Source organism: Oncorhynchus kisutch, linkage group LG2 (assembly GCF_002021735.2).
Source record: "Oncorhynchus kisutch isolate 150728-3 linkage group LG2, Okis_V2, whole genome shotgun sequence".
In the NCBI taxonomy this organism is placed as follows: domain Eukaryota; kingdom Metazoa; phylum Chordata; class Actinopteri; order Salmoniformes; family Salmonidae; genus Oncorhynchus; species Oncorhynchus kisutch.
Genome location: NC_034175.2, coordinates 74870200 through 74888810, shown reverse-complemented (window position 1 = coordinate 74888810; position 18611 = coordinate 74870200). Strand labels below are relative to the sequence as shown.

The 18611-nt window shown below is 41.2% G+C and overlaps 1 protein-coding gene across 1 annotated transcript in view; it reads left to right on the top strand.

Moving 5' to 3' along the window:
- Window positions 1-6983: 6983 nt before the first annotated feature.
- The window catches only part of LOC109871135 (plasminogen), a 12512-nt gene continuing 884 nt past the window's right edge, over window positions 6984-18611 (top strand). Inside the window, exons 1-10 of the mRNA XM_031801467.1 lie at window positions 6984-7113; window positions 7638-7788; window positions 7912-8059; window positions 8345-8605; window positions 8895-8943; window positions 16967-17032; window positions 17470-17620; window positions 17750-17894; window positions 18100-18360; window positions 18581-18611. The exon at window positions 18581-18611 is cut by the window's right edge and continues 884 nt beyond it. Coding sequence (XP_031657327.1) covers window positions 7068-7113; window positions 7638-7788; window positions 7912-8059; window positions 8345-8605; window positions 8895-8943; window positions 16967-17032; window positions 17470-17620; window positions 17750-17894; window positions 18100-18360; window positions 18581-18611 — 1309 coding nt within the window. The 5' untranslated portion in view covers window positions 6984-7067. The remainder of the gene's footprint in view (window positions 7114-7637; window positions 7789-7911; window positions 8060-8344; window positions 8606-8894; window positions 8944-16966; window positions 17033-17469; window positions 17621-17749; window positions 17895-18099; window positions 18361-18580) is intronic.

The following is an 18611-nucleotide window of genomic DNA, read 5'->3' as shown; positions in this document are numbered from 1 at the left end:
GTCTGTTTCAGTCCATAGAGGGGATCATCACGGTGTCTAAAGAATACCTGGTTCTGTTTCCTGGACTGTTTCAGTCCATAGAGGGGATCATCACTGTGTCTAAAGAATACCTGGTTCTGTTTCCTGGACTGTTTCAGTCCATAGAGGGGATCATCACTGTGTCTAAAGAATACCTGGTTCTGTTTCCTGGACTGTTTCAGTCCTTAGAGGGGATCATCACTGTGTCTGAAGAATACCTGGTTCTGTTTCCTGGACTGGGCCCATAGAAGGTGAGCACAACTCTACTTGTCAAATTGAGAATAAGAGAAGAATAGTGTTCAATCCAATTTCATATATTACCGTGAACGTGATGTACTATCATTCAGGATGATTGTTTCCAGACATGTCATTTCACATTATACAACTTCAGAACTGTGTCACTTTCCCTTTGGATTGTGTACTTGTATCTGAGAAGTGACTTTGTATTCGTTGTGTCCTACAGGACAGATTCCTCTATCATGTACTACATCATACTACCCTACCTTACTGTTCAACTAGTGTCCTGTCCTGTTGACCTACTGCACAGACAATCCTTACTACTGGCCCTACCTTACTGTTCAACTAGTGTCCTGTCCTGTTGACCTACTGCACAGACAATCCTTACTACTGGCCCTACCTTGCTGTTGAACTCGTGTCCTGTCCTGTTGACCTACTGCACAGACAATCCTTACTACTGGCCCTACCTTACTGTTGAACTAGTGTCCTGTCCTGTTGACCTACTGCACAGACAATCCTTACTACTGGCCCTACCTTACTGTTGAACTCGTGTCCTGTCCTGTTGACCTACTGCACAGACAATCCTTACTACTGGCCCTACCTTACTGTTGAACTAGTGTCCTGTCCTGTTGACCTACTGCACAGACAATCCTTACTACTGGCCCTACCTTACTGTTGAACTAGTGTCCTGTCCTGTTGACCTACTGTACAGACAATCCTTACTACTGGCCCTACCTTACTGTTGAACTAGTGTCCTGTCCTGTTGACCTACTGCACAGACAATCCTTACTACTGGCCCTACCTTACTGTTGAACTAGTGTCCTGTCCTGTTGACCTACTGCACAGACAATCCTTACTACTGGCCCTACCTTACTGTTGAACTAGGGTCCTGTCCTGTTGACCTACTGCACAGACAATCCTTACTACTGGCCCTACCTTACTGTTGAACTCGTGTCCTGTCCTGTTGACCTACTGCACAGACAATCCTTACTACTGGCCCTACCTTACTGTTGAACTAGTGTCCTGTCCTGTTGACCTACTGCACAGACAATCCTTACTACTGGCCCTACCTTACTGTTGAACTCGTGTCCTGTCCTGTTGACCTACTGCACAGACAATCCTTACTACTGGCCCTACCTTACTGTTGAACTAGTGTCCTGTCCTGTTGACCTACTGCACAGACAATCCTTACTACTGGCCCTACCTTACTGTTGAACTAGTGTCCTGTCCTGTTGACCTACTGCACAGACAATCCTTACTACTGGCCCTACCTTACTGTTGAACTCGTGTCCTGTCCTGTTGACCTACTGCACAGACAATCCTTACTACTGGCCCTACCTTACTGTTGAACTAGTGTCCTGTCCTGTTGACCTACTGTACAGACAATCCTTACTACTGGCCCTACCTTACTGTTGAACTAGTGTCCTGTCCTGTTGACCTACTGCACAGACAATCCTTACTACTGGCCCTACCTTACTGTTGAACTAGTGTCCTGTCCTGTTGACCTACTGCACAGACAATCCTTACTACTGGCCCTACCTTACTGTTGAACTAGTGTCCTGTCCTGTTGACCTACTGCACAGACAATCCTTACTACTGGCCCTACCTTACTGTTGAACTAGTGTCCTGTCCTGTTGACCTACTGCACAGACAATCCTTACTACTGGCCCTACCTTACTGTTGAACTAGTGTCCTGTCCTGTTGACCTACTGCACAGACAATCCTTACTACTGGCCCTACCTTACTGTTGAACTAGTGTCCTGTCCTGTTGACCTACTGCACAGACAATCCTTACTACTGGCCCTACCTTACTGTTGAACTAGTGTCCTGTCCTGTTGACCTACTGCACAGACAATCCTTACTACTGGCCCTACCTTACTGTTGAACTAGTGTCCTGTCCTGTTGACCTACTGCACAGACAATCCTTACTACTGGCCCTACCTTACTGTTGAACTAGTGTCCTGTCCTGTTGACCTACTGCACAGACAATCCTTACTACTGGCCCTACCTTACTGTTGAACTAGTGTCCTGTCCTGTTGACCTACTGCACAGACAATCCTTACTACTGGCCCTACCTTACTGTTGAACTAGTGTCCTGTCCTGTTGACCTACTGCACAGACAATCCTTACTACTGGCCCTACCTTACTGTTGAACTAGTGTCCTGTCCTGTTGACCTACTGCACAGACAATCCTTACTACTGGCCCTACCTTGCTGTTGAACTAGTGTCCTGTCCTGTTGACCTACTGCACAGACAATCCTTACTACTGGCCCTACCTTACTGTTGAAATAGTGTCCTGTCCTGTTGACCTACTGCACAGACAATCCTTACTACTGGCCCTACCTTACTGTTGAACTAGTGTCCTGTCCTGTTGACCTACTGCACAGACAATCCTTACTACTGGCCCTACTTTACTGTTGAAATAGTGTCCTGTCCTGTTGACCTACTGTACAGACAATCCTTACTACTGGCCCTACCTTACTGTTGAACTAGGGTCCTGTCCTGTTGACCTACTGCACAGACAATCCTTACTACTGGCCCTACCTTACTGTTGAACGAGTGTCATGTCCTGTTGACCAACTGTACTATAAAGTAGTGTAGGCCTACTGTACTGTACTGTTGACCTACTGTGCTATACTGTACTGTTGACCTACTCTACTGTACTGTTAACCTACTCTACTGTACTGTTAACCTACTCTACTGTACTGTTAATCTACTATATTGTACTGTTAATCTACTATATTGTACTGTTAATCTACTATATTGTACTGTTAGCCTACTGTACTGTTAACCTACTGTACTGTATTTGACCAACTGGTGACCTATTTTACTGTTGACCTACTCTACTGTACTGTTGACCTACTCTACTCTACTGTACTGTACTTGACCTACTGTTGACCTATTGTACTGTTAATCTACTCTACTGTACTGTTAACCTACTCTACTGTACTGTTGACCTACTCTACTGTACTGTACTTGACCTACTGTTGACCTACTGTACTGTTAATCTACTATATTGTACTATACTGTTAACCTACTCTACTGTACTGTTAACCTACTCTACTGTACTGTTAACCTACTCTACTGTACTGTTAATCTACTATATTGTACTGTTAACCTACTGCACTGTTAACCTACTGTACTGTTAACCTACTGTACTGTATTTGACCTACTGTTGACCTATTTTACTGTTGACCTACTCTACTGTACTGTTGACCTACTGTTGACCTACTGTACTGTTAACCTACTCTACTGTACTGTTAACCTACTCTACTGTACTGTTGACCTATTGTACTGTTGACCTACTGTACAGTTAAGTTTTTATGGCTGCAGGGGCAGTATTGAGTAGCTTGGATGAAAAGGTGCCCATTGTAAACGGCCAGCTCCTCAGACTCAGTTGCTAATATATGCATATTATTATTAGTTTGGATAGAAAACACTCCAAAGTTTCCAAAACTGTCAAAATATTGTCTGTGAGTATAACAGAATTGATATTGCAGGCGAAACCCTGAGGAAAATCAAAAGAGGAAGTGGCTTCTATTTTGAAAACTCTGTGTTCCATAGCCTCCCTTTGCTGGATTTAAAGGGATATGAACCAGATCCCTTTTCCTATCGCTTCCTCAAGGTGTCAACAGTCTTTAGACATAGTTTCAGGCTTTTATTTTGAAAAATGAGCCAGAACGATAACATCGCGTCAAGTGGTCACATGAGTTTTGCTCGCGCAACAGAGTTTGGACAGCCATTGTACTACTGTAAAAGACATTTGCGGTTGATATATTATCGATTATATATTTTAAAAACAACCTGAGGATTGATTATAAAAAACGTTTGACATGTTTCTGTAGACATTATGGAAACTATTTGGAATCTTCGTCTGCGTTGTCGTGATGACTCTGTCCTGTGGATTTCTGAACATAACGCGACAAACAAACAGAGGTATTTTGGATATAAAAAATAATCTTTATGGAACAAACGGAACATTTGTTGTGTAACTGGGAGTCTCGTGAGTGAAAACATCCGAAGATCATCAAAGGTAAACGATTAATTTGATTGCTTTTCTGATTTTCGTGACCAAGCTTCCTGATGCTAAGTGTACTTAATGTTTTGTTGTGCGATCGATAAACTTACACAAACACTTGGATTGCTTTCGCTGAAAAGCATAATTTCAAAATCTGACACGACAGGTAGATTAACAAAAGTCTAAGCTGTGTTTTCCTATATTGCACTTGTGATTTCATGAAACTAAATACTTGTAGTAATATTTATTGAATGTAGCGCTATGCTATTCAGCGGTTGTTGATGACACTTATCCCGATATCAGGATTGCAGCCATAACAAGTTAACCTACCTACTTGACCTACTGTACTGTTGACCTACTGTTCTGTACTGTACTGTACTGTACTGTACTGTACTGTACTGTACTGTACTGTACTGTACTGTACTGTACTGTACTGTTGACCTACTGTACAGTTAACCCACCTACTCTCCCTACTGTATTGTTGACCTACTGTACTGTATTATTTACCTACTGTACTGTTGACCTACTGTTTTGTGACCTACTGTACTGTGCTGTACTGTATTGATGACCTACTGTACTGTTGACCTACTGTACTGTGCTGTACTGTATTGATGACCTACTGTACTGTTGACCTACTGTACTGTGCTGTACTGTATTGATGACCTACTGTTCTGTTGACCTACTGTACTGTGCTGTACTGTATTGATGACCTACTGTACTGTTGACCTACTGTACTGTGCTTTACTGTATTGATGACCTACTGTACTGTTGACCTACTGTACTGTGCTGTACTGTACTGTTGACCTACTGTTCTGTTGACCTACTGTACCGCACTGCACTGTGTTGTTGAACTACTCTATTGATGACCTACTGTACTGTTGACCTACTGTAGTAGACCTACTGTACTGTTGACCTACTGTACTGTAAACCTAGTGTGCTGTACTGTTGACCTACTGTACTGTACTGTTGACCTACTGCACTGTACTGTTGACCTACTGTACTATTCTGTTGACCTACTGTAGTATACCTACTGTACTGTTGACCTACTGTACTGTACTGTACTGTTGATCTACTGTACTGTACTGTACTGTTGACCTACTGTAGTATACCTACTGTACTGTTGACCTACTGTACTGTACTGTACTGTTGATCTACTGTACTGTACTGAATTGTACTGTACTGTTGACGTACTGTACTGTTGACCTACTGTACTGTACTGTTGACCTACTGTATTATTGACCTACTGTACTGTACTGAACTGTACTGTACTGTTGACCTACTGTACTGCTGACCTACTGTACTGTACTGTTGACCTACTGTATTGTACTGTTGGCCTACTGTACTACAGTATATTGTATTGTACTGTTGGCCTACTGTACTACAGTATATTGTATTGTACTGTTGGACTACTGTACTACAGTATATTGTATTGTACTGTTGGACTACTGTTGTAAATGTTCCACAGAAATGCTGCACCCATGTTGACTCCAATGCTTCCAACAGTTGTGTCAAGTTGGCTGGATGTCCTTTGGGTGGTGGACCATTCTTGATACACGGGGAGGAGTCTTGTCTCATCGCTGCAACTCCCGTGCGGACTCAGGAAAGGAGAAGGTCGAGAGCCATGTGCCCATTCAACAAGCCGCACTGCTTCTTGACACAATGCACATCCAACCCGGAAGCCAGCCGCACCAATGTGTCGGAGGAAACACCGTGCACCTGGCAACCTGGTTAGCGCGCACTGCGCCCAGCCCGTCACAGGAGTCGCTAGTGCGCGATGAGACAAGGATATCCCTGCCGGCTAAACCCTCTCTAACCCGGATGACGCTGGGCCAATTGTGTGCCGCCCCATGGGCCTCCTGGTCACGGCCGGCTGCGACAGGGCCTGGGCTCAAACCCAGAATATCTGGTGGCACAGCTATAGACAGTGCCTTAGACCACTGCACCATCCGGGAGGCCCTGGGAAACTGTTGAGTGTGAAAAACCCAGCAGGGTTGCAGTTCTTTACACACTCAAACCGGTGCGGCTGTCACCTACTACCATACACTGTTCAAAAGCACTTCAATATTTTGTCTTGCCCATTCACCCTCTGAATGGCACACATAAACAATCCATGTCTCAATTGTCTTAAGGTTTAAAAATCCTTCTTTAATCTTTCTCCTCCCTTTCATCTCAAATCAAATCAAATTTTATTGGTCACATACACATGGTTAGCAGATGTTATTGCAAGTGATTGAAGTGGATTTAAGTGACATCAATAAGGGATCATAGCTTGGATTCACCTGGTCAGTCTAATGTCATGGAACGTTTTCTTAGTGTTCTGTATACTCAGTGTGTGTCGAAAAGCAAAATAACATTTGTAGTAATGTTTCTGTAAATATGCTTTCCAAACTCATTGACTAAGAAAGTAGTGAGGTTATTGGTTCAATTTGATACAAAGTGGAGGATTTTAAAACATCTTAGTCTTGTTTCGGTTTAGGTCCTGACAGGCTAGTTAGGGAGGATATCTGAGCTCATCTCATTCAGATGGTTTTTTACTTTATTTAAAAAGGTAATTTTTTCTTCATCTGAGACTCACCACTGACAATCAACTTAAAATTAGAGATATTTCCACTCCATCTACCTTTACCTCAGCTTTCACTTTCAGTATGTATAATCTGCTAGACCACCAAACACCTTCTTGCTGTGTATGTGGGTAGTATGGAAGGGGGGGGGGGAGATGATGTTAAGGTGGTTTATATAGAGAGGAGAAACCTGCAGTCTCTCTAATCATCTAGATCTCTGCCAGTCCACCACCATGTACCTGAACCTCCTCATCCTCCTCCAACTCCTTTCCTCTGCTGGTGAGTTGATCTATTCTATACATTATATATCTACGAAGAACCAGCTAGTAAAGAAGGTATAGGTGATTATTCTCTATATAAGAACCAGCCAGTAAAGAAGGTATAGCTGATTATTCTCTACAGAGAACCAGCTAGTAACGAAGGGATAGCTGATTATTCTCTACAGAGAACCAGCTAGTAAAGAAGGTATAGCTGATTATTCTCTATATAAGAACCAGCTAGTAAAGAAGGTATAGGTGATTATTCTCTACAGAGAACCAGCTAGTAAAGAAGGTATAGCTGATTATTCTCTATATAAGAACCAGCTAGTAAAGAAGGTATAGCTGATTATTCTCTATATAAGAACCAGCTAGTAAATAAGGTACAGCTGATTATTCTCTAAAAATAATCACTTGGTAGCAGACAGTAAAGAAGGTAGCTAATTGTTAACCAAATTGAACACAAATGATGTTGTTGTTTTTTTGCTCCTTGTGTGTCCCAGAAGACATAGTTAACATGGTATCCTCTTTCCTCCTCCTTCCAAGGAGCCTCTGAGAGTGGTATTGTGGGTGGTAAGATAGCTAAGCCCCACTCAAGACCCTATATGGTCTCTCTGCAACACAGAGGACACCATGTTTGTGGAGGAATGCTCATCCGGGAGGACTTTGTCCTGACTTCAGCACACTGCTTAAGGAGGTGAGTCAACAACGAATAGAAATGCATTGTGTTACATGTCTCTTGGAAGGGGCATCTCTGAGTAATAACTCAATGTTGACTGTCTTGTTGTTTAATGAGACTCGTTTCGATTTTTTTTATTAGTGCTTATCCTTTAACGGTGGTTCTTGGAGCTCACAACCTAACCAAAGAAGAGAAGAAGAGTCGGCAAGAGAGGAAAGTGTCACATTACCATCGGCATCCCTTACATGAGAATATAACGCAGTTAAGTTACGACATCATGCTACTGAAGGTATGTCTCAGATATATTTCCTTTCTCTATTCTCTATTCTTAATGTTTTTTGTTAGGACGGTAAACTCCCTAATATTACTTTATCACACACAATGTCCTGCTTACAGACATCAACATCATTAATATCTGTCTAGTGAGCAACTTTTGGCTCTTTGTTCCACCTTAGCTGGTCAAGTGATACTTGTAGATATTATATTTACCCCCCCCCCCCATTTCATCCACAGCTTCTACCTGTTTTTAAGTTGTTCATTAGAATCGAATTCATATAATGTTTATCTTTTACAGTTACATACCAACGCCGTTCTGAACGAGTATGTGAAGGTCATTGAACTACCCAATAAAGATAAACGTATCCCAGCCAGAACCAAGTGCTCTGTCGCTGGCTGGGGCAAGACTTCACCAGATAAAACATCTGGTGCTGCAGATGTATTGATGGAAGTTGAAGTCACAATGCAGTTCAACTTTGAATGCGTAAAAAAGTGGAAAGATTACTTTATAAATAGCCAAATGATATGCACTGATGATGGACAGAAAGGCTTTTGTCAGGTAAATTACACATTTTTGAATCAAGTAAATTTTTGAATCAAGTAAATATTTGAATCAAGTAATTGTTTGAATCAAGTAAATATTTGAATCAAGTACATTTTTGAATCAAGTAAATATTTGAATCAAGTAAATTTTTTGAATCAAGTAAATTTGACGAGTACAGTTTGAAACAACACGGAATGATAAGAGGTGTTAGTTGGAGAAAAAAAAGATGAGCTCTCCTTTTTCTGTTCCAGCAGTATGTACAATGCACTACTTACTTACAAATGTTTGTTTTAATGTTTCCCAGGGAGATTCAGGTGGACCTGTTGTTTGCAAGAACAAGAACGTGGCACAGGGTATTGTTGCTTCTTTTCGTAATCCACTGAAATGTGATGATGGTCAATTCCCCCGTGCGTACATAAATATTTCCTTCTTTAAGTCCTGGATTGAAGAGGTGATTAATGGATAGCTTTAAAAAAATATATATATACATATGAAAATAATGCAGCAATAAATAGATATAATAGTAGATATGATAGTAGATAATAGATATCGTAAATGCATAACTTGTTGTGTACGAATATACACGTAACTGCCAAAATAGTGGAAACTCTTGAGTAAATGAGGGATACAAATGATTTTGAAAACATACACTTCCACAAAGGTGTGGTTCCTGAGTTGATTAAGCAATTAACATCATGATTATGGTCATATGTAGAAAAATGCTGGGCAGACCATTATTTTGGCTACCATGGCAATGAATACATAGGATGACAATGCCGCCATCCACAGGGCACGAGTGGTCAGTGAATGATTTGATGAGCATGAAAAAATGATGTAAACCATATGTCATAGCCGTCTCAGACACCAGATCTCAACCCAATTGAACACTTTACGGGAGATAGTGGAGCGACTCCTGAGACCAGTGTTTTCCACCACAGTCAACAAAACACCAAATTATGGCATTTCTCATGGGAAGAATGATGTCACATCCCTCCAATAGAGTTCCAGACACTTGTAGAATCTATGCCAAGGTGGATTGAAGTTGTTCTGGTGGCCCAACGACCCCATTAAGACACTTTATGTTGGTGTTTCCTTTACTTTGGCAGTTACCTGTACAGGTTAACGAGGCACATTGCATATTGTATGTATTTTTTTCTTTGAGTTTTGATTGGTGTAGCTGTACAGTAATGGCAGTTTTGATTGGTGTAGCTGTACAGTAATGGCAGTTTTGATTGGTGTAGCTGTACAGTAATGGCAGTTTTGATTGGTGTAGCTGTACAGTAATGGCAGTTTTGATTGGTGTAGCTGTACAGTAATGGCAGTTTTGATTGGTGTAGCTGTACAGTAATGGCAGTTTTGATTGGTGTAGCTGTACAGTAATGGCAGTTTTGATTGGTGTAGCTGTACAGTAATGGCAGTTTTGATTGGTGTAGCTGTACAGTAATGGCATGTCCCACATTCTCTGTTTTTTTTTAAACAATTACTGCTTTTACTACAATGAAATGTAACGTTTTCTAAAGCCAAATCTTTGTGACGCAGTGGTTAATATGTTGCATGTTGAACCCATGCAACATTTGTAAAAATACAATATCATTTTTTAATATTTGTATTTGTTAATTAACTAGTGATTTTAAAATATTGTCAATGCTTAGTCATTGTGTGCATCATTCCTTTCATTTACCCCTAATACAATGATGAATTAAATGCCACACGTATCCATATAATTTCCCAAAGCATACCACTTATTTAGTCTGGGAAAATGTAACAGAATGCTTGAAAAGATGAATCTTGAAAAGCTTGAAAAGATGAATCTTCTGAAGTTAGATGAATGTGATCTGATAATAAGGCAGGGCAGTTGTACATAAATACTTTTTATATCCAGGGTTATACATCACGGGGCGGCAGGGTAGCCTAGTGGTTAGAGCGTTGGACTAGTAACCGGAAGGATACAAGTTCAAACCCCCGAGCTGACAAGGTACAAATGTGTCGTTCTGCCCCTGAACAGGCAGTTAACCCACTGTTCCTAGGCCGTCATTGAAAATAAGAATTTGTTCTTAACTGACTTGCCTGGTTAAATAAAGGTAAAAATAAAAAATTAGACTGTAAATCCAGAGGTATATTTTTTTATGCTGTAAATCCAGAGGTATATTTTTTTATGCTGTAAATCCAGAGGTACATTTCATTATGCTGTAAATCCAGAGGTATACATCATTAGACTGTAAATCCAGAGGTATATTTCATTATGCTGTAAATCCAGAGGTATACTTCATTAGACTGTAAATCCAGAGGTATATCCAGAGGTCTTGAAATAAAACTTTAACTCTGTCACTCAGGAACATTCAAAGTCTTGTTTGGTATGCAACTCCCGTATAGATTTGGAATTGTGTTTTAGGTTATTGTCCAGGTGAAAGGTGAATTAATCTCCCAGTGTGTTGGAAAGCAGACTGAACCAGGTTTTCCTCTAGGATTTTGCGTGTGCTGAACTTATTTAGGCTTGCCTTAACAAAGGGGTTGAATACTCGTTGATTCAAGACATATCAGCTTCACAATTTAATTCATTTCTAAAATGTTCAACAAACAAAATTCCCCTTTGACGTCATGGGGTATTGTGTGTAGGCCAGTGGGGTATTGTGTGTAGGCCAGTGGGGTATTGTGTGTAGGCCAGTGGGGTATTGTGTGTAGGCCAGTGGGGTATTGTGTGTAGGCCAGTGGGGTATTGTGTGTAGGCCAGTGGGGTATTGTGTGTAGGCCAGTGGGGTATTGTGTGTTGGCCAGTGGGGTATTGTGTGTAGGCCAGTGGGGTATTGTGTGTAGGCCAGTGGGGTATTGTGTGTAGGCCAGTGGGGTATTGTGTGTAGGCCAGTGGGGTATTGTGTGTGACAGTGACACAACAATCCATTTCAAATGCAGGCTGAAATACAGCAAAATGACCATAGACTTGATAGACTTTTGACCCTGTGTGTGTGTGTGTGTGTGTGTGTGTGTGTGTGTGTGTGTGTGTGTGTGTGTGTGTGTGTGTGTGTCTGTCTGTCTGTCTGTCTGTCTGTCTGTCTGTCTGTCTGTCTGTCTGTCTGTCTGTCTGTCTGTCTGTCTGTCTGCCTGTCTGTCTGTCTGTCTGTGTGTGTGTGTGTGTGTGTGTGTGTGTGTGCGTGTGTGTGTGTGTGTGTCTAACATTGTGTGGCCTGTCCTCTTCTGTTCCACTGAAACCTGTCATATATGTCTACCTCTCACCTAGTTATTGAGAAACCAGCATCCACCTCTGTGCTTTTCCTGTTGTTGTTCTGTTCTGTGAACCAACACCGTCTCAGAAATAGACAGGACCCCAAACTCACCAAGCTCAACGTGGTCTCTGTTGCTATGCAATACATTCTCCGGAAACAACTTTACGGTGACATTTGCAGGTCTTTCACACTCTTTCTCACCTTCTTTCACCTCTCCTCTGTGAGTGACAGAGTCTGGAGTCTCAGGTTGGTATTTTGATCTGTTTGTTTTGGAACAAACAAATTAAATGTTTCAACGCTCTGGCGAGTAGCTGAGAAAAGTACATCCTCTCACGTCCACCGAGCCGCTCGGCTATGATTCTAGAAAGGAAAAAATGATTCAATGCAACGCTGGAGAGATGAGAGTTCATCTGTGAGAGATACAGGTGAGCTTCTCACGTAGCCATAGCAACACGTTGGTCTCAAATATAGCTTACAATGTTACGCAAACCGTAAGCCAACCCAAATCAACTCTTAAAATATCAGGCCCAGGCAGTAAATCTAAATAACGAAAAGGCAACTTGAGTGAACTTTGATCTCCTTTATTCACATTTTTTACATTGTATAAAGTGACTATTACTTTTCATGCCACAAGAGATGCTGAATCCGGCCAAATCGGTTCCCGGAACGAAACAGAGAGGTGTCGGATCCTGTTTCCTGCCGGATCCAGCTGAAATTAAGCACTGTGTACTTTTGACCTAATGTTCTGTACTATACTGTTGATCTACTGTCCTGTTGACTTACTATCCTGTCCTGTACTGTAATGTTGAGCGACTTTTATGTACTGTACTGTTGACCAACTGTGCTCTGAGGGGATTTGAACTCCCTAGAAAGGCAGGAACCAAGGAAGAAACCTAGAGAGGAACCAGGCTGTGAGGGGGTTTGAACTCCCTAGAAAGGCAGGAACCTAGGAAGAAACCTAGAGAGGAACCAGGCTGTGAGGGGGTTTGAACTCCCTAGAAAGGCAGGAACCTAGGAAGAAACCTAGAGAGGAACCAGGCTGTGAGGGGGTTTGAACTCCCCAGAAAGGCAGGAACCTAGGAAGAAACCTAGAGAGGAACCAGGCTGTGAGGGGGTTTGAACTCCCTAGAAAGGCAGGAACCTAGGAAGAAACCTAGAGAGGAACCAGGCTGTGAGGGGGTTTGAACTCCCGAGAAAGGCAGGAACCTAGGAAGAAACCTAGGGGGTTTGAACTCCCCAGAAAGGCAGGAACCTAGGAAGAAACATAGTGAGGAACCAGACTCTGAGGCATGGCCAGTCTCTTCTGACTGTGCTGGGTGGAGATTATAAGAGCACATGGCCATTTATTACCTCTTAGGTCTAGGTGTGCCGCTCGCGCCCCACCTCGACAACATCCGGTGAAATTGCATTAAATGGAAATTCAAAATACAAAATTCGTAATATTAAGCATTCATGAAAATATAAGTGTCTTACATCATTTAAAATCTTAACTTCTTGTTAATCCAGCCACCCTGTCAGATTTCAAAAAGGCTTTATGGTGAAAGCATACCGTGCGATTACCTGAGGACAGCGCCCCGCATACAAAAGCATTACAAACATTTTCCAAACAAGCAGAGGCATCACAAATGTCAGAAATTGCGATAAAATAAATCACTTACCTTTGATGATCTTCCTCTGTATGCAATCCCAAGGGTCCCAGCTACATAACAAATGGTTGTTTTGTTCGATAAAGTCCTTTTCCATATCACATAAAAGTTATAGAAGTTACAAGTTAGTTGGCGTACTTGATCCACTGGTTTCCCTCGTTCAACATGCATACAAAGGAATCCCAAAAGTTACCAATAAACTTCATCCAAACAAGTCAAACACCGTTTCTAATAAATCCTCAGGTACCCTAATATGTAAATAAACAGTACAATTTAAGACGGAATTTAGTATGTTCATTACCGGAGATAAATAGCGAGGTGAGCACCCTCAGCCACGTGAAAAGAAAAAAGGGACACTTATCATGGATACATTTTAGAACTATTCTCACATGAATCATATATTTTGCACACGAACAGCCGCCCGTCTGGGAATAAGAAATCATGAATGTATTTACATGTGAGTGCCTTTGTTAATCGTTTATCTCTGTCAGAACCAGCCCTCCTTAGAAAGGATGTGGGTTGGCCTTTCAGCGGCACGCTTGTAATGCTCTGATTGTCCGAAAGCGTCCGGGAACATCTCTTCTACTGTTGTTCACTCTGGAAGATAGACAGTTGTGTTGACGGTTCCCATTGGTGTTGATGGTAGGAGAATCCGGTGATTTGAGACTCGTAGTAAGATGGGATGGTTTGAAGAGTAGAATGGTGGTCCCTCTAAGATTTGCTTTTCTCAATATTTGACTTAGGACAGCTAATCAGCCGTACTAGTGATTCTCTGCGAGTTGAGCTTCTCGCCTACATCTCGTGTTGATTATTCAGGATTCAGACAACTTTACACAAACAGCTGCAACCTGCCAATGTTCTCGTCTGAAATGTTCATTCTTGTCCAGTTCTTTTAAGCACTCTGGTGGAAAAGGACGGTTCCATCAGGCTGACATGCTCTTCTGACCTCACTCTGGGTGTGGCTACTTACTGTGCAAAGGATATGATTGCAAGTTATCTCTTATGAATCTAAAATCACATTCCTATCTTAACAAAAATAGGTTCATCCTTTTTCAAATTTTATGCGTAACGTTTTGGATGGAAACTTGACAGATTCATGGGATATGCTTTCCAAGTGACAGTATTTCGTCCTTACAATTTTTTATGATGTCACAAAATGAAAACCGACATTAGTTTTCTACAGCTCCCTACTGACCATTCTCAGCTTTCTTATGTTAGAAATATTGTTCTAGTATTCACTTTTTTCAAACGTGTTAGAGTTTTGGCTGGAAAAGGTCTGTTAACCTCTCTAGGGGGTGTGGGACGGGAGCGTCCCACCTGGCCAACATCCAGTGAAATTGCAGAGCACCATATTAAAAAAAACAGAAATAATCATTGTAAAAATTCATAAAACATACAAGTGTTGTTCATCGGTTTAAAGATTAACTTCTTGTTAATCCAACCACGTTGTCAGATTTCAAAAAGGCTTTACGGTGAAAGCATACCATGCGATTATCTGAGAACAGCGCCCAGCAGACAAATCATTACAAACAGTTACCAGCCAAGTAGAGGAGTTACACAAGTCAGAAATAACGATAAAATTAATCATTTACCTTTGATGATCTTCATATGTTTGCTCTCACAAGACTCACAAGTTTGTAGAAACATGTTAATTAAACAATGTTTATAATCAATCCTCAGGTTGTTTTTAGTCATAGTAATCAATACATTTTCAACCGGACAAAAGATTTGTCAATATAAAAGGAAAACAAGAAAGGTGCACTCTTCGTCTTGCGCATGAAAAATCTCTGGGACACTGTAATGTTGATTCATTCAGAGTGGTCATACTCCCTCATTCTTCAGAACACAACCCTGAAACAATTTCTAAAGACTGTTGACATCTAGTGGAACCCATAGGAAGTCCTAAGTCAATGGAATCTGTATAGGCAGTCAATGGAAAACTACAAACATAACAAAATCCCACTTCCTGGATGGATTTTTTTTCTCAGGTTTTCGCCTGCCATATCAGTTCTGTTATACTCACAGACATTATTGTAATAGTTTTAGAAACTGAGTGTTTTCTATCCATATCTACTAATTATATGCATATCCTAGCTTCTAGGCCTGAGTAGCAGGCAGTTAACTTTGGGCACTCTTTTCATCCAGAGGTGAAAATGGTGCCCCCTACCCTAGTGATGTTAATTATTGATTGGGTTAATTAGTGATTGGGAGCCCGGGATCGAACCCGGGTCTGTAGTAATGCCACGAGCACGAGCACTGCAGATGCATCTGCGCAACTCGGTCCACTGTTGACCTACCATCCTGTACTGTACTGTTGACCCACTGTAATATACTGTATTGTTGACCTAATATACTGTACTGTTGACCTACTGTAATATACTGTACTGTTGACCTACTGTATTGTACTGTTGACCTAATATACTGTACTGTTGACCTACTGTACTGTTGACCTACTGTACTGTTGACCTACTGTTCTGATGACCTATTGTCATGTACTGGAATGTTGACCTACTCTACTGTGCTGTTGACCAACTGTCCTGTCCTGTACTGTTGACCTACTGTATTGTACTGGGATATTATGAAGTGTTTTTTTTTGGGGGGGGGGTGTAATCATGTAATCATGTAATCATGTTGTATACATATGCTTTCCAAACTCATTGTCTAAGAAAGTAGTGAGGTTATTGGTTCAATTTGATACAAAGTGGAGGATTTGAAAACATCCTAGTCTTGTTTCGGTTTAGGTCCTGACAGGCTAGTTAGGGAGGATATCTGAGCTCATCTCATCGTTTTTTAAACTTTATTTAAAAAGGTTTTATCTGCTTCATCTGAGACCACTCACCACTGACAATCAACTTAAAATGAGTGATACTTCCACTCCATCTACTTTAACCTCAGCTTTCACTTTCAGTATGAATAAGCTAAGACCACCAGCCCCCTTTCACTGTGTATGTGTGTGTGGAGGGAGGCTTGTGGAAGGAGGAAGGTGGGTGTTGGAAAGGAGGTAGGCCTATATATAGAGAGACAACACCTCACCTGATTGGTTCGAAATAACAATTGAATCACATGATTGGTTTGATGATTGGAAAAGTCCCTGCCCACACCATACCCCCATCGTGTGTTACAGCTGTGTAACCTGGGATTTACGACTACAAAGTGCTCAGCAAGGTAGTAAGCAAGGTAATTATTGGTTGAATTGTATAGTATGAGAAGCATTTCTAATGTTCCTGTTCCTGTTGAGGTCCCGACAGGTTAGGGACATGAATGACATTCTAAAGAGGCATATGAATGATTATTAAGTTTATTAAATTAAGTTTATTTTAAAAGGTGTTTTTTTTCTATGGATCATCTGAGGCGTAAACTTAAAAATGTGTGATATTTTCACTCTATCTCACCTTACCTCAGCTTTCACTTTCAGTATGAATAAGTGTGAGAGGGGAAAGGGGGAAGGGGCGGTTTTAAAATGTGGTTTATATAGAGAGGAGAAACCTGCAGTCTCTCTAATCATCTAGATCTCTGCCAGTCCACCACCATGTACCTGAACCTCCTCATCCTCCTCCAACTCCTTTCCTCTGCTGGTGAGTTGATCTATTCTATACATTATATATCTACGAAGAACCAGCTAGTAAATAAGGTACAGCTGATTATTCTCTAAATAAGAACCAGCTAGTAAATAAGGTATAGCTGATTATACTCTACAGAGAACCAGCTAGTAACGAAGGGATAGCTGATTATTCTCTACAGAGAACCAGCTAGTAAAGAAGGTACAGCTGATTATTCTCTATATAAGAACCAGCTAGTAAAGAAGGTATAGCTGATTATTCTCTATATAAGAACCAGCTAGTAAAGAAGGTATAGCTGATTATTCCCTAAAAATAATCACTTGGTAGCAGACAGTAAAGAAGGTAGCTAATTGTTAACCCAATTGAACACAAATGATGTTGTTGTTTTTTTGCTCCTTGTGTGTCCCAGAAGACATAGTTAACATGATATCCTCTTTCCTCCTCCTTCCAAGGAGCCTCTGAGAGTGGTATTGTGGGTGGTAAGATAGCTAAGCCCCACTCAAGGCCCTATATGGTCTCTCTGCAACACAGAGGACACCATGTTTGTGGAGGAATGCTCATCCGGGAGGACTTTGTCCTGACTTCAGCACACTGCTTAAGGAGGTGAGTCTTTCTTTGTCGTAGACAACAAATGAATCCAGATGCAGTTTGTTTTGTTGCATCTTGTTACGTCTCTTGAGGAATTCTTCTATTTCATTCTATGTCTTGCGACCCGTTTTGATTTTCTGTTAGGACTTATCCTTTAACGGTGGTGCTTGGAGCCCACGACTTAAAGAAGTGGAAGAAGAGTTTTCAGAAGATTCAGGTGTCCCATTACCATCGGCATCCATTACATGAGAATACAACGCAGATCAGTTATGACGTCATGCTACTGAAGGTATCTTCAAGACACCTCTAATGTCTCCTTTCTACAGTATATAGTACTTATTTCGTATGAACTTTAATTGAATGCAGGGCCATTCAATTGATACTGATTATCTTCACTGACATGAATATTTATAGAGTTTTATTCAAAGTTTATTCTGAATTATACAAATAGAATATAATAATTTTATCTCATTTTATTTGATTTCCTCTTATAGTTAAGGACCACAGCTCGTCTAACCGAGTATGTGAAGGTCATTGGACTCCCAAAGGAGGATGAACATATCCCAGCATCCCCCAAATGCTCTGTAGCTGGTTGGGGCAAGACTAACTCGAACAACAACCAGGGTTCTGGCGTTTTGATGGAAGTGGCGGTGACGGTGGAGGATGACTCTGAATGCAAGAAGGTGTGGCAGAATTACTTTGACAAAAAACAAATGATGTGCACTCGTACTACCGGAGGGAAAGGATTTTGTCAGGTAACTAAATTAAATTTGGATCAAATTATTATAGTAATAGTAGAAACAACATGCTGTAGAGGACAACCAGTACAGGTTTTAGTTGATCAGATAAGCAGTGTTTATTTCTGTGTAACATTACTGCACTAAAACACTAAAACAGCCTTTGAAGTGTTCACTTGTTCTCCTTTCACAATCTCACTTCTGTCTCTTCTCTAATTCCTGTTGTTCTGTGTTCCAGGGAGATTCAGGGGGACCTCTTATTTGTAACA